Consider the following 27,246-nt stretch of genomic DNA (forward strand, 5'->3'; position numbering starts at 1 on the left):
AATTATGATGAGGCTCACTGTATCAGAAAGTTTTAAGAAAGCTCTCAGAATTTCAAAGAATTTCTAATAATTTCCTTGGAAGTCCCTTCAATGAAGAATTTTTCTTTCTTGAGAAAATCTACAATATAGCCCATTATGAGTTTTACCTATGATTCTAGGAATACTCTATATATGCTGGAATTTCCTGGGCATTTGCTTTTAACTCTACCATTCTGGAAGTCACTAAAAAAGAATGATTATTTATATGCAGCCAAGTACAGAATACAATGATGAGATCAGGCTATTTACTCCCAGGAGTTCTAATGTTCTACATAGGTTACTAAGCCTGAAAGTGTTTTGAGGCAAAAAGCTCACATTTTGGGAAATGTAAGCAATCCACTAGCTATAGTATAAAAATCATCTAATCTTAACTGATCAATTCATTCTTCTCCATACAATTTCCTTCATTCACATGAAAAACTGCTTAAAACAAAAACATTTTGAGTTTTGTTAGGGAAAAAGTAGAAACAATATTTTATATGTGTTTACCTCAAAAACAGAGTCTGATCCACAGCCATAGGTTGCACATGGTCCAAGCACCCTCAACACATCCTCTTTCTTCTCATTTTGGATGCTGTAAACTGCCCTGCACAGATTCCAGTGTTCTGAAACAAACCCAATGGTGACACCAGGAGGACACTGCACTTCCAGCTGCAAAAGAAGTCACAGGGGTGAGGATGCTGTACTCATATGTGCTCACATGGGCGCTCTCTTTCCCTCCCTCCCTCCCTCCCTCCCTCCCTCCCTCCCTCCCTCTCTCTCTCTCTCTCTCTCTCTCTCTCTCTCTCTCTCTCTCTCTCTCTCTCTCTCTCCCTTACAAAGGAAACTAACGTTTGGAGGGAAAGACTCCTGTTTACTTTGGAATAAAGAACAAGCTTAACTATTGCTTTAATGTTTGTTATAAGATGCTAGTTGTGCAAGCTCAGTGTTTCAACGCTGTATGTCCAACCTTACCAGCATCCACAGAATCTCCAGGCTATTCTAGAAAGCCCATGGACAGGGCACCCACATAAAGACACGGGGTGTATGTTCCTAGCTATGCTGCAGCAATGTCTCCTGTCTCCCATCTAGGAGTTGCATGTCTTTTGACATAATCCATGAAACAGCCATCAATTAGATTTTTTTGTTTGTTTGTTTTTCAAGTTAGGGTCTCACTCTGGCCCAGGCTGACCTGGAATTCACTGTGTAGTTTCCAAGTGCCTTTGAACTCACAGTGATCCTCCTACCTCTGCCTCCTGGGTGCTGAGATTAAAGGGATGTGTCACCACGCCTGGCCCAATTAAATTTTAATTTGCTAAACCTCAGCCTCAGATATGACAATTAAAACAGAAAACCAAGAAGAAAAGAAGCATTCTGAAAATTGCATGAATATGACTGTTGCATTGATGTGACTGTGTACCACATGTCAGTGGATGCATGAGTGCACACAGCATTTACCTCCACATACATACACTACTATGGAGTGCCTAAGAGTACAGATAGTACTGACCCATAAATACACACACACACACACACACACACACACACATATATATAGAGAGAGAGGGAGAGACAGACAGAGAGAGAGAGCCTAAGACTATAGACAGTACTAAACCCTGTATACATATACACCTATGGAGTTCCAAGTGTTCAGGTAACTACTGAGTACCTAAAAGTGAAGACAGTTCTGAAACCCATATACATACACACCTATGGAGTGCCTAAGAATATAGACAATACTGAACTTTATGTAAATATACCCTTATGGAGCACCTAGGAGTGCAAATAGTACTAAATCTCATATACAAACACACATATGGAGAGGACCTAAGAGTTCTATACTCATAGGCAATCTGTAAGTGAGTATAGAACATGATATCTCTCTCTCTCTCTCAACTGCCACAAGGAATATGAAATATTCAATGTGAGTATTCTAGGAAAAAGGATAATTCACGTCCAAGAATTCATCATGCCACCCAATTTGTAAATTATTTCTGGAATTTGCCATTAATATTTTCAGATTACAATTTTCTGTCAATACCTGAAACCACAAATGGAGGTGAGTGACAAATATGTTTAAAGAATGGAATTTTTGTACATGTAAGCAATGCCAATTAAAAATATTTTAAAAACAATTGCCCACTGTTCTATTTCATTACCTGCACATTATATATTTGTTAAGCATGATCTTCCTTTGTAATAACAAGAGTTATAAATATGAATTATTTGGGGAAAGTTTAGCATGAAAGTCTGTGGATTGCCCTTCTGTCTTCATATGTACTTTCCTAAGAATCTGGAAAATAAATGCTATAGCACATAGGACAGGACCAAGTTAATTACACAGGATAAAAAAGCTAATCCTGAAAAGTTATGAATGACATGGTCCTGTTTTTTATAACTTTTATATTTTAAGTTAATTTAATTTATAAATAATAAATAAGAAACATAAAATTTTACATATTTATGGATATCATGTGATATTAGGTAATTAGTACACTGTATAATTATTAGCTTTCTATAAAATTCTCAAAATGTCAAATTACAGGACTATATAGCAAACTAGTACTTTCCCAGAGTTAGTGAAGAAGAGGAAGAAAGGAGTGTGGCAATAAAGAAAATTCATATGGTTGCAAAACAGTTTTGAATTGACTCTGTGGTAATAAAGCTATGCTACACAAACAAGATGCACACAAAATATATACAAGCATGAACATAAAGATACTGGAAAAAGTCTTGATCAGATCATTAAACAAAATTTGCTTGAGTTTGTTAAGTTTTTAATTCTTAGTCGCCCTATTCCTTTCTGTCCTCTTACAAACTCAAAATGTTGAATTTATAGGCTTTGATTTTTAAACCCAACTTATATCATGAAGAAAAATGCCTAAAATAAAAAAAGTCATCAAGGATAAGAAGTATTCATCTCTAATATAAGGTTTCTATCCACAAAGACAATAGGTGAAAAGTACTGCAAATAGATAACAGAGGAGATGGCTCAGTGGTTAAAAATACTTACTGCACAAAACCATACCTCAAATACCCAGAACCCACTTAAAGTAAGACACCAGTAGTATACTTGTCTGTAATTCCAATGTGTCTATGGCAACAGAAGGTGGAATCAAGAGATTGCCAAAGCTCATCAGCCAGCTAGTAGGCTGTTCACAGGAACAAGCCAACATGGGAGCTACTGTCTCAAACAAGGTAGAAAGCAAGCACCAACACTCTTAGGTTGTGCTCTGACATGTGTTATGGTATTTGTGCACCCATACAGACATGTATACCATAATAATATTGTGAAATTTATTGTCAGTCACCCAAAAGCCAGAGTCATGGGATGAAAGTAAACAACTGCTAAATATCCAACAAAATTAGCTTTTAAAACTAATAGAGAAATAAGAACATTTTAAAAGAAGAACAACTATGGTAATTCATAAACACCAGGGCATTACAAAGCAAAATATTTAAAAGAATCTTATACACAGATGAAGAAGAACAGACCAATTCACGGAAGCACAGGAGAGAGCATTACATGAGAAAACCTGATAAACAAAGGAGAGACAAGAAGGAATTCATCCTGTCTACCACCAGAATACCCACTATACTAACAAGGGAGGCACAAATGACTATCCAGCTAACCAGAACAGCAACCAACAAAATTATGGAATTAGTTAACTCCTCTCAGTAGCAATTTTAAATGCAATTGATCTTAACCCACCATTTAAAAGATACAGAGTAACTAACTGGATTTAAAATAAAATCCAACTCTGTTGCCTCTTATAAATGCACATCACTGGCAAAGCCAACTATCAGTTGAGAGTCAAAGAAAGGAAATCATCTACAAGCAAACAGAAGACAAAATCCCACCTTATAAAGTAGATTTCAATCCAAAACTAATCAGAAGAGAGCCATACTACATGCTAGTAAAGGGAACATACTAACAAATGGACAAATCCAGAAACTATGTAATAATTACAAACATATATGTACTGAATATTGAGCTAACCAACTTCATGAAACAAACATTGAAGGCATGAAGAGTTAGATACATCCTGCTATAAAAATAGATGGAGATATCAATATGCAACTTTCATATCTAGATCAATCTTCAGCACTAAATATCAAAGAAACTGAAAGCTAAATTAATTGGATTTGATAAATTTCTACAGAATTTCACCAAACAAATACAGAATACACATATCCTTAGTGGCCCATTGAACTTAATCTAAAATTAATTAAAGGCAACGAAACAAGCTTTAACAAATATAAAACAATTGAAATAATTCTTTGTATTTAGTCAAATCATAGTAAAATAAAACCAGACATCAACAGCAAGAAAATCCACAGAACGGAGACAAAAACTTGAAGACTGAACAATATACTTAGAATAAACAATGAGTCATTGAAGAAATCAGATAACAACTTAAGAATTTTCTAGAATCAAATAAAAGTGAAAGCTCCACTTGGCAAAATCACTGGGATATAGATGAAACAATTCTAAAAGGAAAGTTTATAGCTATGAGAGCCATCATTAAAAAAAAATTGAATTCCCATATCCCCTGCTCTGGAAGGTACATGCATGGAGTGAGTAGTCCAGAGATCTTGGTTGGTTCCACACTTCCCAGTTCCCTGGTCCCAGCAGCAGCCTTGGACTGCTTGTGGGACTGTGGAAGCAGGACTTTTGCTCTGGTTTCCTGATTGAGTGGCCTCTGGGTAGCCAAATTATTATTCACCTGAGTCAGATGGTGCATGGGCCACTGTAGGAGCTGGCCTCCTCCCCCTGGCCCTCCAGCTTCCTGGCTCCTGGTTCCCTAACCCCTGATCCCAGTGTGCTGAAGACTATGTGCCAGTGGAGTGAGTAGGCCAGGGCTCCCAGTTCCCCACTTCCCAGTTCTCCAGGAACCTTTGAGGTACTAGCAATCTCCCTAATCTGTGAATCTGTGGTTATAACCCCATCATATACCAATTCTCTTCACATTTAAAATAGAACACCCACCGAAGATTCTACAAGAACAAATATCACTTCCCCATCATTAGAATAAAACATTTCCCCAAGATGAGTAGACCACAAACAAAAAAACAAAAGTCAGAAAATAAAAAGATAACCACCAAAGATGTGTAGTGCTACAATGAAAGCATGGAGAAATCAATAGAAACTGAATCCAAAAATAAAAACCAAACAACCAATGTTACCCTGATCAAAAGAATTGCTGAATTGGAAGCAAGCCATCAAAAAACCAGCAATCATGTAAATCAAATTGAGCAGATTCATCTCGTAGAGTAATCAGTTTTTGACACTAGGCATAACTTAATTGAAGAAAACATTAGAAACCTCAAGAGTGATATAAATGAATTGAAGGTAAGTCAACAACTGGATGATCTCAATAACCACTTGAGCTTAATGAAGACTTAATCAAATGCAAGAATGAATTCCAGGAAGCATCAGAAAACCAGAACTTGAATTGAAATTGTACTTCAAAGAAGAAATGGACATAATGCAAAATAACACAACAGGAAACAAAAATGAAACAGAGCTTTTAAAAACCTCTCTACAGTCCCTCACTAACAGAGTTACTCATGTGGAAGACAGAACCTCTGAGCTGGAAGACAATACATAAGGAATTGATCAGGAGGCCAAAAACTTTGCCAAGTTCAAAAATCATGTGAATAGTATGTAAGGGAACAGTGGGACACTCTAAAACAATGAAACACCTAGATAATGGGTCTACCAGAATGAGAGGAAACCCAGCGCAGAGCCGTAGAGAACAGAGTCAACATAATTACTGCAGAAACATTTTCCCAATCTCTCAAAAAAGAGGCCCATCCAGATACAATAAGCTCATGGAACATCAAACAAACAAGATCAAAGATGCACATCATAACGAAACTCTTAACAATGAAAAGAAAGAGAGGGTGATAAAAGCAAGAGAGAAACAACTCACTAAATACAAAGGCAATCCATCAGAATGACCTCAGATTTCACAATGGAAACCCTGAAAGCCAGAAAGGCCTAGAATAGAACACTTCAAAGTCTACAAAAAGATCACTTCCAACTCAAGCTACTGTACCCAGCAAGTGTTCCTTGTAATATATTATGAAAGGAAAATTTTCAATGAAAAAAGTCAACTCTATGATTATATGAACACCAAGGCAAACCTGCAGAGACTACTCCTGAGAATTCTCTACACAGACAAGGCAAATAACCAATGTAAAGAGTCTACAAGAAGATCACAATAACTAAAATAGTCAAGGCCCCCCAAAATTATAAAACGTAAGATAGCACCAAACCCCATAAAGCACTCCATCATGGCAGGGATTAAATTGAACCTCACAGTTATAACCTTGAACATTAATGGTCTTAACTCACCCATCAAAAAACACAAAGTCCAGCCCGACCTAGAACCACCCGCGCCTGCCACACTGCCACTGCCGCTTCCTTTATAAAGGGACCCAGGCTGCCTGTGCCCAAGGGCCCAGCACAGCAGATACTCTCCATGACCCCACCGGGACATCTCTACCTCCTGAGGGTGCATGGCACCCCCCTTTTCTTCCTGGGGTTGCTGCTGGCCCTGCCTCCAGGGAAAGAGGGACTCCCTGGCCTTCGCCTGTCACCCTCAGCTGCCCAGAGGATCCATCAACATCCACAGAAGCATTTTGCCCATGGCACCCTCAAGCCTGCTGCTCACCTTGTTGGTAAACTCCCACCTCCACGGTCCCTAACTCTCCTCCTACCTGACTGACCAGGGACCCAAATGGCCATCCCACCCACCCCTAACCTCCCCTAGCCCTATAGACAGACAGCCCACTCCCATCTTCCCCTTAACAACACCCCAGGAACTCAGTGACCTGGTGACTCAAGTGTGGAGACCTCTTATGCACCTATCCTCATGACCTTTCCTAGGAGACCCCAGCATACCAAAATCACTGAGCTGGAGAGTGAACACAGATCGTGCCTTCCTTCGCCATGGCTTCTCTTTGAACAACAATTCCCTCCTGGTCCCAACCAGTGGCCTTTACTTTGTCTACTCCCAGGTGGTCTTCTCTGGCGAAGGTTGCTCCCCTGCCCCTGTGTTCCTGGCCCACGAGGTCCAGCTCTTCTCCTCCCAGTATCCCTCCCATGTGCCTCTCCTCAGCACCCAGAAGTCAGTGTGCCCGGGGCTACATGGACTGTGGGTGCGCTCGATGTACCAGGGGGCTGTGTTTCTGCTCAGCAAGGGAGACCAGCTGTCCACTCACACGGAATGTGTCTTCCATCTACACTTTAGCCCCAGTTGTGTATTCTTCGGAGCTTTTGCTCTGTAGAACTTGGAAAAATCCAGAAAGGACAAAGAGATTGGTTTCATGGCCTCACCATTTTGCTCTTTTCTGACCATTTTAAGTCACTCCCCCTCTCCTTTGCCCATCCCCATAGTCTCAAGCCTTCCCCACTAGATCTTTCAAAGAAGGAATTCCAGGCACTCCAGGAGCACACTTCCCAGAGCCACTCCAGAAGCTCATCTGAGGAGCTCAAGCCTGCCCAGAAATTTCCTACACAGAGCTTTTTGTCTGGCTTGTGGTCTCTGCGGGGCCAAGACCTGACCTGGACTAAGAGCATACAATGGGGGAGGGAGACAAGCAGGGAAGGGAGACTATTTATGAAGGGAAAGATTAAATTATTTATTTATGGAGGATGGAAAGAGGGGAGCAACAGAAAGGCCCCAGACAAAATGGAGTTAGGTAGCAGCATCTTCCTGGGGCTCACCAGGGAGAGAGAGAAGAGAGTTAGATGACAGACCAAGGGGCACTAGGAACCAACCACGGCTTGATGACACACCCACAAGGAGCCATCTGAACCTTCTATGAAGCCCAAATAAACCTCTTTTCTCTAAAAAAAAAAAAAAAAAAAAAAAAAAACCCAAAAAAAGTAACAGGATGAATCAACAAAGGGTTATTTCTATCTGCTGTCTTCAAGAAATGCTCCTCACCACTAAAGACAGACACCTCCTCTGGGTGAAAGGCTGTAAAATGATATTCCAAGCAAGTGGAAATAAGAAACAAGCAGGTATCACTATATTAATATGTGATAAAATAGACTTCAAACCAAAAGTAAGCAAACAGCACAAAGAAGGCCACATCAAGGGAATGATCCAACAAGAGCACATCACAATCATAAATCTATATGCACCAAACACAGCTGCACCACAGTTAAACAAAACCTACCTGACAACAAAACAGAAATAAATGTAAGCACCATCATAGTTGGAGACTTTAATACTCCACTATCATCAATAGACAGATCAACCAAGCAGAAAATTAACAGGGAAATAAAAGAGCTCAACAACACCACTGATCAACTAGACCTTATGGATGTCTACATAAATTTCCACCCCAACTGTACAGAATACTTATTTCTCTCAGTGGCCCATGTAACTTTCTCCAAAATAGACTATATATTAGGCCATAAAGCATGCCTCTACAAATTCAGGAAAATTGAAGTAACTACCTGCATCATATCTGATCCCAATGCTTTAAACCTAGAAGTTAAGAACAAGAGCCACATTCTGGAGACTGATCAACACATTTTGAAACAATGAATGAGTTGTGGAAGAAATCAAAAAAGAAGCTATAAAATTCCAAAAATTGAATGATAATGAAAACACAGCGTAACAAAACCTAGGGGACACAATGAAATCATCTTAGGGGAAAATTCATAGCACTAAATGCCTTCATGACAAAGATAGAGAGATCTCACATTAATAACCTAACTGCCCACCTAAAGGCATTGTAAAACAAGAAGAATCCAACCATATGAGCTCAAAGATGCAAAAACATGATCAAGATCAGAGCAGAAATTATTGAATAAGAAACTAAGAAAACAATTTTAAAAATTGATGAAATGAAGAACTAGTTCTTTGGAAAAATAAACAAGATTGATAACCCCTAGCCAATTTAATCAAGTAAAAAAAAAAAGAAGATGTCTCAAATTAACAAAATAAGAAATGAAAAAGGAATAGATGTTAAGACCCTATTGCCAAAGACTCCACATACTTGGGCTACAAGGCCACTGAAAAATCCTCCTGGAACTCAGCTGATAACCTCCTCCGTGTAGACCAGCTAACAGAAAGCTGGAAGAAGCCATTCTACATGCAGTTCAATGGGAGAGATAGAAAACACCAGTGAAGATACTCAACAGTGGACTCTGCAAGCATTATATTTGGCCAGCCAGGCCAAATGAGCCAACAGGTGCAATAGTGGCACATCTATCATGGTGGAAACCAACTGCCCTCTAATTGGACTGGAGGCCTGTTCCATAGGAGGGAACACTTTCCTGATACTGTAAACTTAAAACAGGGGTAGTCATGATCCCTAGGGTTGTATCGTCTGCTGTTGTCTGGCTAAATGTATATACTATGTTCATCAAACTGCCCAGTAAGCACTTCTCTTAATGTTCACACCCTTATATTAATGCTACTCTCACTTTTGGTAGAGAATCTTCTCTTTTCAGATGGCAGTGATCTTGGGGTGACTCAGAAGGCATCATTGTGCTAGAAAGAAGTGACAGGAGTGCTCAGTACTACAATATCTCTATCACACCTTCCAAGGCTCAGGGTTTATTGTGGAAGAGGTGGCAGAAAGAATATAAGAGCCAAAGGAAGGGTAGGACTCCTTACAACATGCTCCCCCCAGACACAAAATGGCCTGGATATCCATGATCTCACAGTGCCTGACACTACCTACACAAGACCATCATAATAGGAGGAAAAGATCATGACATCAAAATAAAAGACTGATTGAGATGGGGAGAATGGAGTTTCAAAGGGGAAAGTGGGGGAGGGAGGGTATTACCGTGGAATATATTTTAATGATCATGGAAGTTGCTAAATAAAATATTTGAAAGAAATGAAAAAGGAGAGATCACTACAGACATCAATGAAATTGGAAGAAGCATCAGGGCACACATCCAAAACCTCTACTACACAAAATTAAATAATCTGGAAGAAATGGATAAATTCCTAGACACATACTACCTACCAAACTAAGCTCAGAGAAGATTAATCTCCTAAACAAACATATCACATCCATGGAGATTGAAAAATATTCAAAAACCTCCCCAAAAAGAAAAGTCTAGGACTGGTGACTTCTCAGCCCAATTCTATCAAACCTTCAATGAAGAACTGAAATGATTTTTTCTCAAACTGCTTTGTATAATTGGAGAGCAAGGAACCCTCCCCAATTCCTTTAATGAAGCTACTATCACCCTAATACTAAAACCAGAGATTCAATAAGAAAAGAAAACTATAGGTTTATATCCCTGATGAATTTAGATGCACAGGTCCTGAAGAAAATCCTTGCAAGCCAAATTCAACAGCGTATAAAAAGCTTTATCTACCTTGGTCAAGTAGGCTTCATCCTATGGATGCAGGGATGGTCTAACATATGGATATTGGTCACCGTAATACAATACATAAATAAACTGAACCATTAGAACCACATGATCATCTACCTTTATGCAGAGAAGGCCTTTGACAAAATACAGCACCACTTCATGATCAAAACACTGGAAAGAACAGACATAGAGGGTTTATATTTCAACACAATAAATGTTATATACAAAGCACCCAAAACCCAATAATACTTAATTGGAAAAGACTCAAGAAATTCCCAGTGAGATCAGGAACATGACAGAGGTGCCCACAATCATCACTGCTCATTGGATTAGTACTAGAAATCCTAGCTCACACAAGAAGATAGGGGAAAGAAATATGAGGGATAAAAGTTAGAAAGGAAAAGGTCAAGTTATCCCCATTTGCAGATGACATGATCCTATACATAAATGACCCCACACTCTCCATTTCAAAACTTCTAAAGGTGTTAAATTCCGTCAGTAAAGTGGAAGGATATAAAATCAATGCAAAAATCAGTAGCCTTTCTATATGCAAAGAACAAATATACAGAAATAAATCAGTGAGGCTGTCCCATTTTCAATATCAACAACAAAAAAAAATTAAATACTTGGAATAACACTAACAAAGGATGTGAAGGAACTATATCATGAAAACATAAAAATACTCAAGAAAGAAATAGAGGAGGACTTGAGATGATGGAAAGACCTCCCATGTTCCTGAATAGGTAAAATCAATACTGTGAAAATGGCGATTCTACTGGACATGGTGGCTCACGCCTTTAATCCAGCACTTGGGAGGCAGAGGTAGGAGGATCACCATGAGTTCAAGGCCACCCTAAGACTACATAGTGAGTTCCAGATCAGCCTGGGATTGAGACCCTATCTAGAAAAACCAAAAAAAAAAAAAAGGAAATTCTACTAGAAGCAATAAACAGATTTAATGCAATTAATGCAATATTAATGAAAGTCCTTCACAGAGATAGAAAAAATGTTCTTAAAATTCATATGGAATGGCAGCAGGCCTCATATATCCAAACATATCGTCAGCAAGAGAACACTTCTGGAGGTATCACCTTATCCAGTCTAAAGCTATATTACAAAGCCATAGTAACAAAAACAGCATGGTATTGGAATAAAAACAGAAACATAGACCAATGAAACCGAATTAAGACCCAAACCTTAGGTCAAGTAACTATAGCTACTTGATCTTTGACAAAGGTGCCATTAAAGCAGAGTGATTTCTGTTCAACAAAAGATGATGGACAAATTGGATAGCTATAGGTAGAAGAATTAAATTAGACTCACTCATCTCACCATATACAAAAATCAAGTCCAAATGGATTAAAAACCTTAATATAAGACCTATAACTCTACTGGAAGAAAAAATTGGAGGAACTTCCCACAATATAGGAGTTGGGAAAGACTTTAAACAGAAGCCTAGTAGCCCAGGAAATTAAACAATCTCTCAAACAATGGGATATCATTAAGCTAAAAAGGTTTTGCACAGACAAACATACCATAAACAGAGCCAATAGATTATCCACTGAGTGTGAGAAAATATTCACAAGCTAGACCACTGACAGAAGCCTAATATCTAAAATCTGCAAACTCAAAAATCTAAACAATAAAAAAAAAAAAATCAAACAACACACTCCAAAAATGGTGCAGAGAACTGAATAGGGAGCTCTCAGATGGAGAAATACAAATGGCTAACACACACTTAAGAAAATGTTTAACCTAACCATTAGGGAAATGTAAATTAAAACAACCATGAGATTCCACCTTATTCCAGTCAGGATGGCAATCACTAAAATTTCTAAGAACAACAAATGTTGATGCAGATGGGGGGAAAGAAGAACTCTTCTCCACTGTTGATGGGAATGTAAACTTGTATAACCACTATGGGAATCATTATGGTGATTCCTCAAAAGTGTGAACATAGAGCTACCAACAGACTCAATTATTCCCTACTGGGCATTTATCTGAAGTGCTCCATGCATCACTACAGAGACATTTGCTCAACCATATTTATAGCTGCTCAATTCATTATAGCTAAGAACTGGAATCACCCCAGGTGCTCATCATTGGATGATAAAGTTGTGGTAGATTTACACAATGGAATTCTACTCAGCAGTAAGAAAAACTGATATAATGAAATATGTAGTAAAATGGACAGACTTGGAACAGATCATACTCAGCAAACTCACACAATCACAGAAAGACAAACGCTACATGGTGTCACTTACCTCTGGTTCCTAACCTGGACATGCTGGAGTTTTTGACATACATGATATGCAACTCAAGGCCCAGACAACACAGATGGAAGGGTTTGGGGGGATGGGAAGGAGTGGGAGGAACAAACAGAAATCTAAATCCAAAATGAACTGGTTACCATAAAAACCTTTATCCTTGGAGATAGACTAAATGATATAATCTTCAAAAGGTATGAGGAGGGAGTACCTGAAAAGAACTGCCCTGGAGAGAGTGAGATGAAGCCTAAGCTTAATTTTTTTCCCCTCTGGCTTATAACTCTCAGTACCATAAATTTATTGCTACACATTGAGCTGTTGATTGGAGAGACCTTCAAGGTCTCCAAATCAAGAGAGCTTTCTGTCAAAGCACTTGATTACTCATCTGCGGCAAAAGGTAAGACCCTATTGCTGAAACACCATATGCTGCTGGCACAGAACATGGAGAGACCTGGCTGGAACTCAAAAGAAAGCCAGCGCCCAGACAGCCTGTCTAGTGCTTCAAAGCATTACAAGAGCTACTGTGGGAAAAATGGCCAATAAGGCTCTGCGAAACCAGAGGTCTAAGCTACTTAGCAGCAAACACCCTGACAGGATGTACATGCCAGTGTAATAGTGGCACACAGTCTTGGTGGGTAATCAATAGCTTTCTGATTGCCTAAGAGATCTGTTCAGTATAAAGGAACCTTTATCTGGAATTGGGAACCAGATCAGAATCCTATGGAGACAAAGATGATTCTCTCCAGTGTCAAGCTCTCACTAGTCTCTGGCTAAAAGAGAGGTTATGTACATCAAATTTTCCCTAAATTAATAATGCTTATTCCATTTACACTATTCTAACTTCACTGTCCCTTGGAGAATATGTTCTTTTTCAGAAGGTAGTGAGACCTGAGGAGATAAACTGCCCCTCACACTTTAGCCAACTCAGAGCTGTAAGCACTCCATCCTCTCCTTCTGCCCAAGTGCCCTCTTCTTACAGAGCCAGCTCAGGTTCACTCTCTCCCTAAGGATTGTGATGTATCCCAGAAAGAAAGGCAGTCTTGGAGAGTTGCTCAGGGTGTTGAGGACAAACAGCCCCCTATCTCACATCATTGTGACTGGAGGTATGCCTCATCACATTGGCCCTTACATTTTGGGCTTGTGTTTTAAGTTCTACATCTGTTAGCATATAAGTAGGCAGTTGTTCAATGTGTCTTAGGTGGGGAAGGCCACTGCATTCTGAAAGCTCTCCTAACTAGGATATCTTGCCAGTCTTCCTGATAGGCCTTATTCTAGGACCTAACCCTATATTCTTGGGACAATGTGTGACTTCCTTTTGGTCTCTAGCAGAGGTCTTAGTACTGGGCATTCTCTGCTTGTATGCAGGATGGCACCAGGCATCCTTTATCTTGCCCATTTTCCCCATCTTCTTCTGTTAATCTTGTGTGGTCCAGCCGGCTGCCTGGGGCCTCTCCTTGCCCTATCTATCATGCTGCCCTGTGCAGGATCTGTCCTGTGTGAAGTGTGAGCAACTGAGGACATGGTGAAACAGCTGGCAGGCCCAGGGAGGAAGGCTGACCCAGCTCAGCAAAGGCACCAAACCCACACAATTTGTAAATCTTTGATGATGAGCATTTAAAGGGCACAACCTAATGAAGGTATTGGGGGAATGTCTGGCTGGGAATGTAGGCTAAACATTTTTATTAAAATGCTTCTGTGTTTTTAGTTAAAAGAATACATCCTAGAAACAGACCAAAGTAGAAAGTTACAAAATGTGAACATCATAATTAAATTCATTTCAACTCTTAGTTATTCCATGAGGCATGGTCCTACCCTTTGAAGGCTAAGACCTTCAGTAAACTGTCCAAAGTAAATTATGTACGGGGAATCTCTGGAATTCAGACACTGGTTGGCCTCTTTCTCAACGATTCTTTTCCCAGTAACACTTTCCCTGGACCTGCACAGGTGACGGGACACTGAGGGAACCACCTGTTGGCACATGTGCACTCTCCTTCCAGCTCTGCTGGCTGCACAGACATTCCCATCAGTCAGGTGCTCCATTGGCTTGTTGCACTCCTGCATTTGCAGAAGGGTGTGCGTCATAATGGAGAGTGCAAAGCACCAGAAGTCCTTTCCAGTTCCTAACATGATCTCATCTGGGAACTTGTAGGTACTTGTCCACTTCTGTGAGCTCCTACTAGCAGATACAGCTGACAGAGGTTCAGTGTTGTTCACCAAACAGCCTCAATTTGAACATGGCCCACCAACTAGCAGTTGAAGTGCATGACCACCCCCCGCCATGAAGTTCTGTGTAGTTGACACAACTCAGTTTCCTTCCTCCTCCCTACTCTGTTCTGCTGATGGTCCTTCCTATGCAGATCAGTGAGGAGACAACTAGGCTCTAAAGCGTGGGGTCAGGGTGACTGTGTGAATGGACTTCCACTCTCTACCTCTTGCCTGGCGGATGGGCAGCAACAGCAGCAGCAGGAGTATCGGAAAGGCCTCTGCATGGTCATGACCTCTCGGCCCAGGTAGTCAGTGACACGAAGCACGAAGGGTCTCAGACTGCGATAGCTATTCCTGGTGAAGTTGTCTGTGTCTTCGGTCACAGTGTAAATCATCTGGTCGAGGTTGTTTTTGATGTCATATCTATTATTAGTTTCAAAATGTGTCAACACTGAAAGGAAAGGAGAAAGAGAAAGAAAGAATGAGGACCAGGAGAAATAGCCCTCAAGCATTATTTGATTTAAAAAAAGGAAGAAGTCCTGTTTAGTATTTTCAGTGCTTAATTGGATCTTTTTAAGTTTCAGTGAAATATACAAATGTATTAGAATGCCAAAACCTATTCATGTGTCTTATGAGTATTTGCTAGTATAAAATTATTTCAAAAAGCATGTAAAAGCAAAGGTTAACATAATATTTCTAGAGCATTATAAAAGAGAAAACTTTATAAAATTCTATTACTCTCTTGGCCCCTGTCTGGTCACTGGCTATTGTGCCCTGGGTAATTCACTCCATCATTTGTACTCCTGGCACTCATCTGCAAGGGCAGATGTGGAGAAGGACGAATGGGCAATAGTATAAAGAGCCTGACCAGGTAAGAAGTAAGTCCTTTTTGGGTCTAAAAATTATGGGTCTTTGATATGATATATATATAAATTAAATTACGTAACATAATTTACTTCATCTTTTTTTTTTTTTTTTTTTTTTTTTTGGTTTTTCGAGGTAGGGTCTCACTCTGGCTCAGGCTGACCTGAAATTCACTATGTAGTCTCAGGGTAGCCTCGTACTCTTGGCGATCCTCCTACCTCTGCCTCCCGAGTGCTGGGATTAAAGGTGTGTGCCACCACGCCCGGCTCTACTTCATCATTTTTAAATATAAGAAAATGAAGTATATTCTCTCTTTGAACCACTACAAAATTATCAACAAAAAGGAACTAGATAACAGATAATGAAAATTTCCATCTGATTAAAATACTGAACAGAACAAAATCATACATACATTCCAGAGGCTCAAAATGCTGAAGAACATGTATATTGTCCAACTGTGGGGGCAGAACAGAGTAATTAGGAAACAGAAAAAGTAGAATTAAGTCTAGTTAACATTAAGCTAGAATTAAATCTAATTAACATTAGAAAAGAAAATGATGACATAGACATTTAAATGTGTCAGTCAATACCAAAATACCTCTTTAAAAATGCAGAAACTATCTGCATCTGATCAGGGTCCAGGTAAGGAAAACACTTTCCTTAGTTTCATCTTAAAAATCAAACAGCTGACTTCTAGATAAGAAATTCCCTGTTTGCTGCAAGGATATCATGTAGAGGAAGGTGTGTGTGTGGTAGTTTGAATTCTCCCAATAGATTCAGTTTTAGTATGATAATTGAAAGGATGTCCCCCAATTGATTCAGTTTTTTTTTTTTTTTTTTTTTTTGAGTGACAGTAGAGGATTTTTTTGTTTATCTGGGGGTAAAAAATAGATTCAGTTTTATTAAAGTTTCTTGGATATCCAGTCTCCTTGCTGGAGGAGGTGTCACTGTGGGCAGATCCTGGGGTCTAGCCCTAAGGTGTTTGTTACTGGGAGCTCATGAATTCCAGCCTAAAAAAGTGCTTGGGTTCTGCCTGGCGTTCCTAGGGTATGCTTGCTTTTGCTCACGCTGGTTGCTTTGCTTTCTCTCTGCTTGGATCTGTGAAAAGGGGACAGCTTCTATCATTATGGAACTTCCCCTGAATCTGTGAAAGTCAGGAAATTCCATTCCTCCTATAAACTCTTTGCTCTGAAAGTTTATCCTAGTAACCTGAAGCAGAGTGCAACATACATGCATAAATGCATGCATGCACGTGAGAGAGTATGTGTGCATACAGAAAGATAAGCTGTTTCTACATTAGGCACTCTGAGATGTCCTCCTGAGAGATGTGCTATGATGGGTCAGGAGGGCTTCACATGGAACTCACACAGCAGATGATGCTCTCTATGGTTTAGGAAAAGCAAATGAGCCAGGGTAATCTCATGTGGCCCCTCAATGTTATAGTACTTCCCTAGTACACAATTGCTTCACTTGAGCTAGTAATACCAGGGTCTTGTCCAAGTGCACAGTTAATACATGTAGTAAACTCGTGCAAAGGATTGGAGAAAGGGGAGGTAACATAATTAGATGGCAATCTATGAATAGAAGGGTAAGAAATACCCCTGTGGGAAATCCCATTTTAACTTTAAAGGAGCCACTCTGAAAATAGACAGTTTGAAGGATCATTCTACCAGGAAAAACAGCCTCCCTTATGACAGAATGATCATTATCTACACAATTTGAAATAATTCACATTATTTGACATTTCCTAATCTATAAGCCCAGAACACTGCCTGAAAGATATTTCATCAAAGATTAATTGAATAAATTTAAAAATTCCATGAATATAGGATAAATATGATTAAAAACAAATAGTCATGGATGTATGCTATTAGTTACAAGAGGATATAGAAGAACACATACCATTTTTAGTTAAAATTTTTCATGCATTTAAAACACAGTTCATAAACTGGGCATAGTGGCACACACCTTTAATCCCAGCACTCAGGGGGCAGAGGTAGGTGGATCGCTGTGAATTTGAGGCCACCCTGAGAATACAGAGTGAATTCCAGGTTAGTCTTGGCTAGAGTGAGACCCTACCTTGAAAAACCAAATAATAATAATAATAATAATAATAATAATAATAATACAGTTGAGATGGCCAAATAATATAAGATGTCAAAAAGTGGCTACTAAGGGCTAGAGAGATGGCTCAGAATTTAAAGGTACTTGCTTGTATAATCTGACACCCTGGGTAGATTCCTAAACAGTAAAGCCAGATGCACAAAGTGGTGCATGCATCTGGAGTTTGTTTGCAATGGCAAGAGACCCTAGTGTACTCATTCTCTCTCTCCTTTTCTCTCTCTACCCTTGAAAATAAAAATTGGCTGCTGAGATAGTTTACTGTACCTTTTCTAAAACACCATGACAGCAAAAAAAAATAGAAGTAAAACATAATATTCACTACTTGGTAAAAGTGTCCACTGCAGGGAAAATGGTTCAATCCTGTTAATACAGAAGTTTCCCCGGTAGGAGTTTATGCTATTGAAGAGCAGTAATTTTTTTTTGTTTGTTTGTTTGTTTTTTGACAAACAGGTGGATTCACTGGAAAAAAAAATATTCTAGAAATAATCCTGCTGTGGATTGTTGAGGACTCCTGGAAGTGTTGGCAAAGCATCACAGGATATGCACATGAGATCTCAAATGCTTAGCTGGAAAATGCGTGGCTTAGTCATTCACATTCACAAGTGTTTTTAAACACTGTTTGTAGCTCAGAGCTACTAATACCCATTAATCTATTACCTATAATACTTGAAAACATTCTATCAGGAGAACCTACCTGGGGACAGAACCATTATTATCTACATAATTTAAGAAACATTTAGATTCCTAGACCTTTCCTAAACTGTGACCCCAGAACACTACCCTGTGTACTAAAGTCATTATGGTCATCAAAACTATTAGTCATAAATTCCCACAACACCTTGACAGATTGGCATTGTTAGAATAATCTTATAGAGGACAAAATTCAAGGACTAAGAGTTTAAGGAAGTTGTTTATTGCTGGAAAGGGTTACAGATAAAGTAAAGAATATGTTAGTCTAGCTCCAAACCTATTTTGTTTCTCTATATTAATAAGCTCCTTAAATATCTGAAATGGAAAACAGAACTCATAAAATATGAATTTGAGGGTCCTAAGAGCTCATTGCTGAAGTAGACGTAAAACATATCCAACATGGCTCAGGGTTTGTGGAAAAGGGGGTGGAAGGATAGTAAGAGCCACAGGTTAAAACATCATGCCCAGAGGCATTGTCTTCCCCCCCAAACTGACTGCTGCTCCCACAACAGATACCCCACAACCCAATGGGGAATACCTGCAACCCCATTGAGAGGGCCCCCAGGGGGGTGGGGACAGGCATGACATAAAAGAGGGTACCAGCACATGATGTATCCATAAGAAATATGTTGTTAATAATTATTATTTTTAAAATGTAATTTACCTTATCAGAGTAATAGAAATTGATAAACTTTTTTCATATTTAAATAGAACCACACAATTTTAAAGGGAAAGACATGAATTCCAAGATTTCAAATATCCAGAACAATTTCTGCGTTTTTCATGAAGTACAAAAATAAGGATTGGTTTTCCATTTGTGTGTGTGTGTGCATGTGTGTACATGCATTTGTATGCCATGGTGCATATGTGGAGATCAGAGGACAAATTTGTGTATCAGGCCTCACCTTACACTTTGTTTGAGGCATGTATCTCACTGTTTACTGAAGCATCAGTCAAGCTATCAGGTCTAAACTTTTAGGACATTCTTCTGTTTTCACCTCTCTTCTTGCTGTAGGTGTGCTGGGATTACAGAAGCATACTTTACATAGTTCTGGAGATCCAAATTCAGGTAATTACACTTTCATGTCAAGTGCTTGATCCTCTAAATCTTCTCCCCAGCATAAGAGATGGGGATTTCTAAACTTAATCCACTATAAACATGTGTGAAAGCTTTTAAAATTATGCATACATTTATTCTAACACTATCAGAAAGATAAAGATATTTTATTAAATTTGCCAAAACCACTTCATAAAAAATTGGCTCATAAAATTAAAAGTTTCCTAATGTAACTCTCTTGATTCTCACCTATCAACAATGTGATTGTGTACTCTGCTTTCCAGCATATAGGGTTAACAGGCCTTTATCTTTTCATACAACTGAAGAGAGAAACAGGTCAGCTCCAAGGGCACTTTGATAAGCGCCCAGGAGAAATGGGTTGGGAATGCTTTTGCTAAAAATGTATTTCAACACTTCTGTTTTTCAAGATTCAAATATTTCAGAAAGTTTTCTACCACTAGTTTTGTCTTGTTTACATTAGCAGGGTTCCTTCTTTGTTGAGTGTTCAACATGAGTCTTTAAATAATGCCATTTATATACAAATTTTGTATAATATACCATCTTTTATTCTGGCTCTAGAGTTTACATATATATGAGAATTAGGGAATCACTAGTATAAGAAGGGCTCTATGGAATGTGGCTCTGAGAAACACCTTATATAGATCCTGTTTTGGTGGCAGGGTTAGTTTTCCTCACTAGAAGGGGAAGACAAGCAATGGCTGGGCCTCAGCAACCCCTATGATTAGTGCTTTCTTAGTTTGCTTTTCTTGACATCAACTCTTTACTTCTAAGTGAATGACACAAGCAACATGACACAACTGACATCTAGTTTAGTTATTTTTTCTCTTTTTATGCTTTACACATGCGTTTACGTTCATATCTGGGTGTGTGACTGCGTGTGCATGTGCATGTGTGTGTGTGCATATGGAGGCTTGAGGTTGACACCATGCATCTTTCGCAGTTTCTCTCCATGTTATTTGTTGAAACAGGGTTTTTCAATGAACCCACAGCTCACCAACTTGCCTAGATTAGTCAGCTTATCCTCAAGAGTCCCCATCTCCACCTCCTGAGCTTTAGGATAGCAGGTACGCACTACCTCAGCCAGCATTTACATAGATTCTTGGGATTCACTATGTAGTCTTAAGGTGGCCTTGAACTCATGGTGATCCTCTGACCTCTTTATTTTTTTTGTACTTTTCGAGGTAGAGTCTCACTCATGCTTGTATGCCAAACACTTTACCAACTCCCTCCTAATTCTGATTTTTTTCTAATTTCCCTTAGGAGAACATACTGGATAGCTTAAAGTCAGACCAAATCCTTTGTCAATAACTTGCCCATACTACTACATCCTTAACTCCTTGTTCCACTTCTGAAATAGTGCCACCATCCACACATCACAGAATTTGTCAATTCTGTGACCCACCTCAACTAGTCACTCCACCCAGCCTCTTGTCCCCTGTCCTTGGGACTCCATGGTCTCACACTGCCTAACAACAACTGGGGTTTAAGGAGGTACCTGAGCTAAGCCTTCCAGGCCGGCAGGGCAGTTTAGCATGGGAAGTGGCCCTGGCATCCACATTACTGGAACAGGTTGATGCAGCGCAGGATACTTGCCAGGCTGATAGTGGATAGGATGAGAACCTCCAGCTGGTAGGTTCAAGGGAACTGCACCTGAATGCTGTTGACTGTAGCACCCCATAGGTATGCCTGTAGGAAGATGGACAGCTGGTCCAGTGGGGCCTGTGTTCACAAACAAATCCAAGTGTTATACACATCACAACTTCAGCTATTGGGAGTCAATATGACTTCAACACACACAAAAAGTGGCTCATGCACAATGCTCTAGAGCACTGTGCTCCATTTCCAGCAATGTACTATGGGAATTATTTACATATTAAGTCATTTGATCCTCTTAAACATCAGGAGATAGTCATTCTCATTTCAGAAACATAAATATAAGGTTTAACTCCTGAGGAACATGACAGAATCTCATGAGGTTCTTTTTGAGGGATATAAAATTTTATTGTTTATTGTTTAAACATCATACACATACAGTTAAGGTCTACTTTATTTCAAAGTGGTGTCCTGCCTTTAATTTACCACTTGTTCACTTTTTCATATCCTACCATCCAGATCTCAGTCTGTTTTTCAAACTGGATATCTTTCAGCTTCAGTTTCTTAAGGTCATTTCTTCAGAGTTCTTCAGAGTTGGGATAACATCATCACAATACCCCAGGCATAGTGGTTTCACCAACAACCATTTCCTGCTCATGTTTCTGAAAGTAAGTTCAGGTGTCAGATCTGGTGAGTACCCCCTCCTGACTTAAGGTAGGCACTTTTCCGCTGTATCCTTACAAGGAGCCAGAACATCTCTGTCAGTTCCTGTGTAGACCCCATTCGTGATGGCTCCATTCTCATGACCTGTGAACATCTCCACCATGGGAATGAACTATAGGAAAGAACTGTGGGAACACTGCTTATGGACCTTACAAATAACTTTTCTGAGACTATTAGTGTTAGATGATAAAATCCTTACTTGTATCTTGCCCTGGAGTTAGTTTTACTACCATGAAATCCACTTGCTTAAAACAATAGCTTTTCTCTGTCTTGGCGCTTTGGTGGCCTCAACAGCAAAGATGATCAACACTGATAAAAACTGTTTAGAGATGTTGACTTATCTTAAGCCATACTCTTTCCCAGATTCCTAAGTGGCCTGGTCAAACTCTTGACCCAGAAAAAGTGTGCATGCATGAGGAATGCTGACTATAGCACTGAACACAACTCAGTAACAAATTGCTCACATGAAGGCCACAGATCTGTTGAAGGCCACTGGTGGGTTTAGTGTACGTTTGTGTGTGTGTGTTCTATATCTGCAGAGTCCAGCAGGTCACACCCTACATCCCTTCATTTTACAAATGATTAAGGATTATTCAAAGTCAGAAGTTCTTTGCCTTTCTCCAGGCAATTTTCAACTGATTCATGCATTATTGTCTTTTTAGCTGTTCAATAAAAATGCCAATGAATGGCTACGAGAAAAATCTGCAGCCGCAGAACATCAGAGCAGTGGTAATGGCAGTTGCACCAGGTTTGCCCTCGGTTTAAGCAACTCCAAGGGCCGGCTTCTTTTTCCTCAGGCTCTGCTACTAGAAGCTGCTAGCTCACTCTTGGGTAATTCCAAGGGTTAGTTTTCTATACCTCAAGTTCTGCTTCTAGAAACAGCTTGTGCACTCTTAATGACTTCAAGGGCTAGTTTCTGAAATTGCAGGAATGTGCCCCCATATTGGGCACTCCATAGACCACTGCAAAAAGGCTTTAGGGAGGGGGTGATTTCCACATTAGTCCATAGTACTTATCCTACCACTATTTCTCATATCCCACTATCAATCAGAGATATGATAAATTCTATCTTGGTCATTATACAACAGTTAAAAGTCCTGGGTTTCTTTGAAGAGAAGCATTTCATAATGCATGGAGATAAAAACATGCATAGCTTAACCTTGCTTTCTCTGCATGTCTCCACAATGAAGCACACTCACTGCCCCATTCCTTCTCATAGCACAGTAAGAATCTATTGTGTAGATATACTATTTTCATTCAATTTTTATTTACTTACTTATTTGACAGAGATGAAGAGGGACAGAGAGCATGTGTGTGTTCCAGGGCCTCTACTCACTACAAACCAACTCCAGGCGCATGTGCCACCTTGTGCATCTGGCTTATGTGGGTTCTGGGGAATCGAGTCTTGGTCCTTTGGCTTTGCAGACAAATGCCTTAACAGTTAAGCCATCCCTCCAGCCCTATTTTCATTTTTTAAATTCAGTTGGTGGAGACTTGGATTTCTTTCCTTTTAATATAAAAATACTGCTGTGAACATCCATGTACAAGGTAGATGTTAACATACAGTTTTGATTATTGTCCTAGGAGTAAAATTAACTGAGGTATTTAGTAACTCCATGCTTAACTTTTAAAAATATGTTTTTTTTTTATTTATTTGAGAGAAGAAGAGAGACAGAAAGAAAGTACAAGTGTTCCAGGGACTCTTGCCACTGAAAACAATCTCCAGACACATGTGCCATTTTGTGTGTCTGGCTTTATACAGGTACTGGGGAGATGAACCCTGGGATGTGAGACTTGGCTAACAAGTCCTTTAGCCACTGAGCCATCTGTTCTACCCTACATATTTAACATGTTATAAAACTGTCTTATTGTTTTCTATAAGTGCTTCCTTTTACACTTATGCTTGCAAGACATGAGAGCATTTCCTGTCAATTTGTAGGCTGTTTCCTCTTTCTTAGCCATACCCTTTGACACACATTTTATTTGTATAAATTTCAGTAGTGTTTACTTTTCTTTGGTTGCTTAGACTGCAGCTGTCATAGCTAAGCATCTGTTGCATGCTCTAAAGTTGTGACTATGAACACCTACGTCTTCACAGCTTTATGGTTTCACTTTTACATGTCTAATCTTATTGAGTTAATTTTTGTATACAGTAAGAGAAAGTTTTGGATTAATCCCTATGTATGTTGATATTCTGTTGTCTTCACACCATGTGTTAAAGCCTTTTCCCTTTGAGCTGTCAAAATCAAGCATCCACATGTGATATTTCTGGATATGCCCCATATATCTGTATTTTTGCTGCTTTCACTTTCTGTACCTTCAAAGAAAATTTGTAAAGTGTGAGCTAGGAGTTTATCAGTTAATAACAAGATTGCTTGATTAGTTTATTTGTTTCAAGTTACAACAAAATTGACAAAACATGATACTGAATTTGTAGCTCTGTTCGTGGACTATTACAATTTAACAAAATTTACATTCATTTTTACATTTTTACTTATTTTTGAGAGAGACAGAGAAGAGAAAAGAGACTGAAAGAGAAAGAGAGGACCTCTAGCCACTGCAAATGAACTCCAGATGCATGCACCATCTTGCACATCTGGCTTTCATGGATAATGGAGAATTGAATCTGGACCCTTAGGCTTCACAGGCAAGTCCCTTAACTGCTAAGCCATATTTCCAGACCAAAATTTACTTTTGAAATCTATAAACATTGTGTAGGTTATTTATGATTTAACATTTTCACAGTTTATTTATTTATTTACGAGAGAGAGAGAGAGAGAGAGAGAGAGAGAGAGAGAAAGAGAGAGGGAGAAAGGAAGATATATTGAGAAATAGAGATTGGGTGCACCAGAGCCTGCAGACAAACTCCAGATGCATGTACCACCTTGTGCATCTGGCTTACATGGGTTGAGGGGAATTGAACTTGGGTCCTTTTCAGGCAAGTGCCTTAATCACTAAGCTATCTCTCCAGCCCTCAATATTTTTTTTTTGTAGTTCTCAATATGCAAGTCTTATACTTCTTTTATTAAATTTGTTTCTGATTTTTGGAGTCATTGTTTGTAGAACTCTATGTGTACTTTCTTTTCAGATTATTTAACACTAATGCAGAAAAAAATTTACTTGGATTTCTATATGTTGGTTTTGTACCACACTGCTGAATCTATTTTAATGCTATTTATATGCTTGTGTTTATACTTAATGATTGTGTGTGTACGTGCGCATGTGCCATGTCATCTACAGGTACAGATAGTTTTACTAAATGTTTTCAATCTGTTTGCACTTCTTTTTCTTGCTTAGTTAACCAACATTTTCACTGTAGGGGAAAGAGCATTTCAGGTGAAATAAGCTCAAGACAAAGAAATACAAATATTACTTGTTTTCTCTCATATGTGGAGGCTAGAGGGAAAGGGAAGACATGAAAATCAAAGTACAATGGAGGTATAAGAGAAAGGGACAGAGGGGAAGGAAGGGGACATTGAAGCATAACATAAGGCTGAACATGATCAAAGTACACTGTCCACATTTGTGAAGGTTTCACAATGAAAGGACATTGACAATGCATGTTGGTAAATGTTTTGTTTCTTAATTTTGTTGAGATTTTCAAAGAACCAGCTTTGTTCATTTTTCTTGCTATTAACTTTTCTTTGCATGCATTTTTCCTCTTAACTTTACTACTATTTGCAAAATTGGGTTACTGAGTTGAGACCCTCATTCGTCTCTAATGTCAACATTTATGGCAACAAGGGTTTCATGGTACGTTAGCTACAGCTCATAAATTCTGGCATATTGTGTTCAGCTTTCATTTGTTTCATTTTATTTTCTATTTTCCTTTAAGAAATCTTTATGCTCCTCAGTAACATAAAATAGTGTCCTTCACTTTTCTGACATTTGTGAATTTCTAACTGGATTCCCTTATAGTACTTTTCTGTTGATTTTCACATTATATATTTGGATATGTGTCTTTATTGAGATATGTGTTATAATTTTCATGTGTTATTAAAGGACTGATACTGTTATTATTATGAGATGCCCCTAGTAATAATTTTGTTCTTAAACTCAGTTTTGAGATGCATAGTTATTTCATGAATTCTTTTTGTATCTCATTAATTTTTATCAACCTCTAAGACACTGTTTTGATGTACTGTCTCACAAACTGAAATACAAGTTAATTTAACTACACAAATTTCAATTTTTAACACTAGTCAATTGGATTAAGATAAAAATATAGATTATTTTAAAAGATGTCACTACTGTACTCATCACACTGAGAACTACCTGGTTTGCTACATATGCACAGATCTATACAGATGTGCATAGGCACTACTCACTATGGGTTAAGTAGATAATTGTCACAAATGATTGAAAGCAACTAATTTAAAGAATATTTTATTGCCCACTATAAAGAAGACAAAGACCTTATTCTGGAATGGAGAAAATGTTAAGGCACTGTGATACATAATCACATAAAATTTTGTTTTTATCATGGTTGGTGATCTTTTCAACTTCTTTCTCAAGGGCAAAGCCACCCATATATAGGTTAAACTACAGTTTCCTTCTGAAGGTTTGTCTGTCCCTGTAACATAAATATATGCACATGCATGTATATATCCTGGTAAGCAAAACCCACCTGTCAGTCCAAGAGTTAGATGGTGAGGTTCATACCTCATATACAGGTAAGTATGCTAAGGGAGTAAGACTGCAATCTTGGAAGCCCACTGGAACTGCATAATTCCACAAGTGGTGTTATTTCACCAGTTAACTCAGATTTGGGATCCTATAGCAGGGGGACTATTATCTTTTAAATCAAACATCAACACCACATCTGCTGTTGGGCAAACTGATACCCCTGAAAAATGAGAACAGTCGTATTGGCAGTGATTCTAAAGAAGTCACTCTGAAAAATGAAAAAAAATAAAAATAATAAAAGACTATACTCTCACCCAAAGCTCCTTCCCCCAAAAACAACAACAACAAAAACCTGGATCCTGTACACTATGTTGATCTGGAAGAACCTATTAAACAAAGCTATGGGCTTATTAAAAATGTAGAAAAACAAATATCAAACAATAAACTTACATTCAACTCACTGTTTTAATGGATTAAGAAAATCTTGCTAACTTTGTACTAAACCTGTTGTGTAGGGGCTATTACTATCCTTAATAACACTGGGTAAAATACAGGCACAGAGATTGAATAGCTTGCTGAAGGTCACCAGCCAATACATGGAAGAACTAGACTTTAAATGTTTTGAATGTGAAGGCATTCTTGTGAATCCTCCCTTTGAGAATAGCAGAAACCACTGGATTATAATCTTATCTAAAGTA

General features: G+C 38.8%; 2 protein-coding genes across 7 annotated transcripts in view; one reads left to right on the forward strand and one right to left on the reverse strand.

Annotated features, from left to right (window-relative positions):
- Plscr4 (phospholipid scramblase 4) overlaps positions 1–27,246 on the reverse strand; it is a 56,488-nt gene that overhangs the window by 3,101 nt on the left and 26,141 nt on the right. For 5 of the 6 annotated variants that reach the window (XM_045136993.1, XM_045136992.1, XM_045136989.1 and 2 more), the window contains 5 exons: positions 21,102–21,325; positions 16,127–16,169; positions 15,075–15,301; positions 10,496–10,549; positions 529–690 (listed from right to left, as the gene is read on the reverse strand). In XM_045136993.1, the coding sequence (XP_044992928.1) occupies positions 529–690; positions 10,496–10,549; positions 15,075–15,301; positions 16,127–16,169; positions 21,102–21,284 (669 nt within the window). In that variant the 5' untranslated portion in view covers positions 21,285–21,325. The remainder of the gene's footprint in view (positions 1–528; positions 691–10,495; positions 10,550–15,074; positions 15,302–16,126; positions 16,170–21,101; positions 21,326–27,246) is intronic. The other variant, XM_045136991.1, reaches the window with a different exon arrangement.
- On the forward strand, positions 6,507–7,314 carry LOC101618134 (lymphotoxin-alpha-like). The gene is made up of 2 exons (XM_004663630.2): positions 6,507–6,705; positions 6,914–7,314. Exons 1-2 carry the CDS (start codon positions 6,507–6,509, stop codon positions 7,312–7,314), a joined length of 600 nt encoding a protein of 199 aa, XP_004663687.2.

The sequence above is a fragment of the Jaculus jaculus genome, chromosome 17 (assembly GCF_020740685.1).
Source record: "Jaculus jaculus isolate mJacJac1 chromosome 17, mJacJac1.mat.Y.cur, whole genome shotgun sequence".
Taxonomy (NCBI): Eukaryota; Metazoa; Chordata; class Mammalia; order Rodentia; family Dipodidae; genus Jaculus; species Jaculus jaculus.

Bases quoted from the DNA above. Each gene is read 5' to 3' on its own strand.
- LOC101618134 (XM_004663630.2), top strand. From the start codon at position 6,507: ATGACCCCACCGGGACATCTCTACCTCCTGAGGGTGCATGGCACCCCC. The intron at 6,706-6,913 runs GTAAACTCCCAC...GACCTTTCCTAG, and splicing joins GCCTGCTGCTCACCTTGTTG to GAGACCCCAGCATACCAAAA.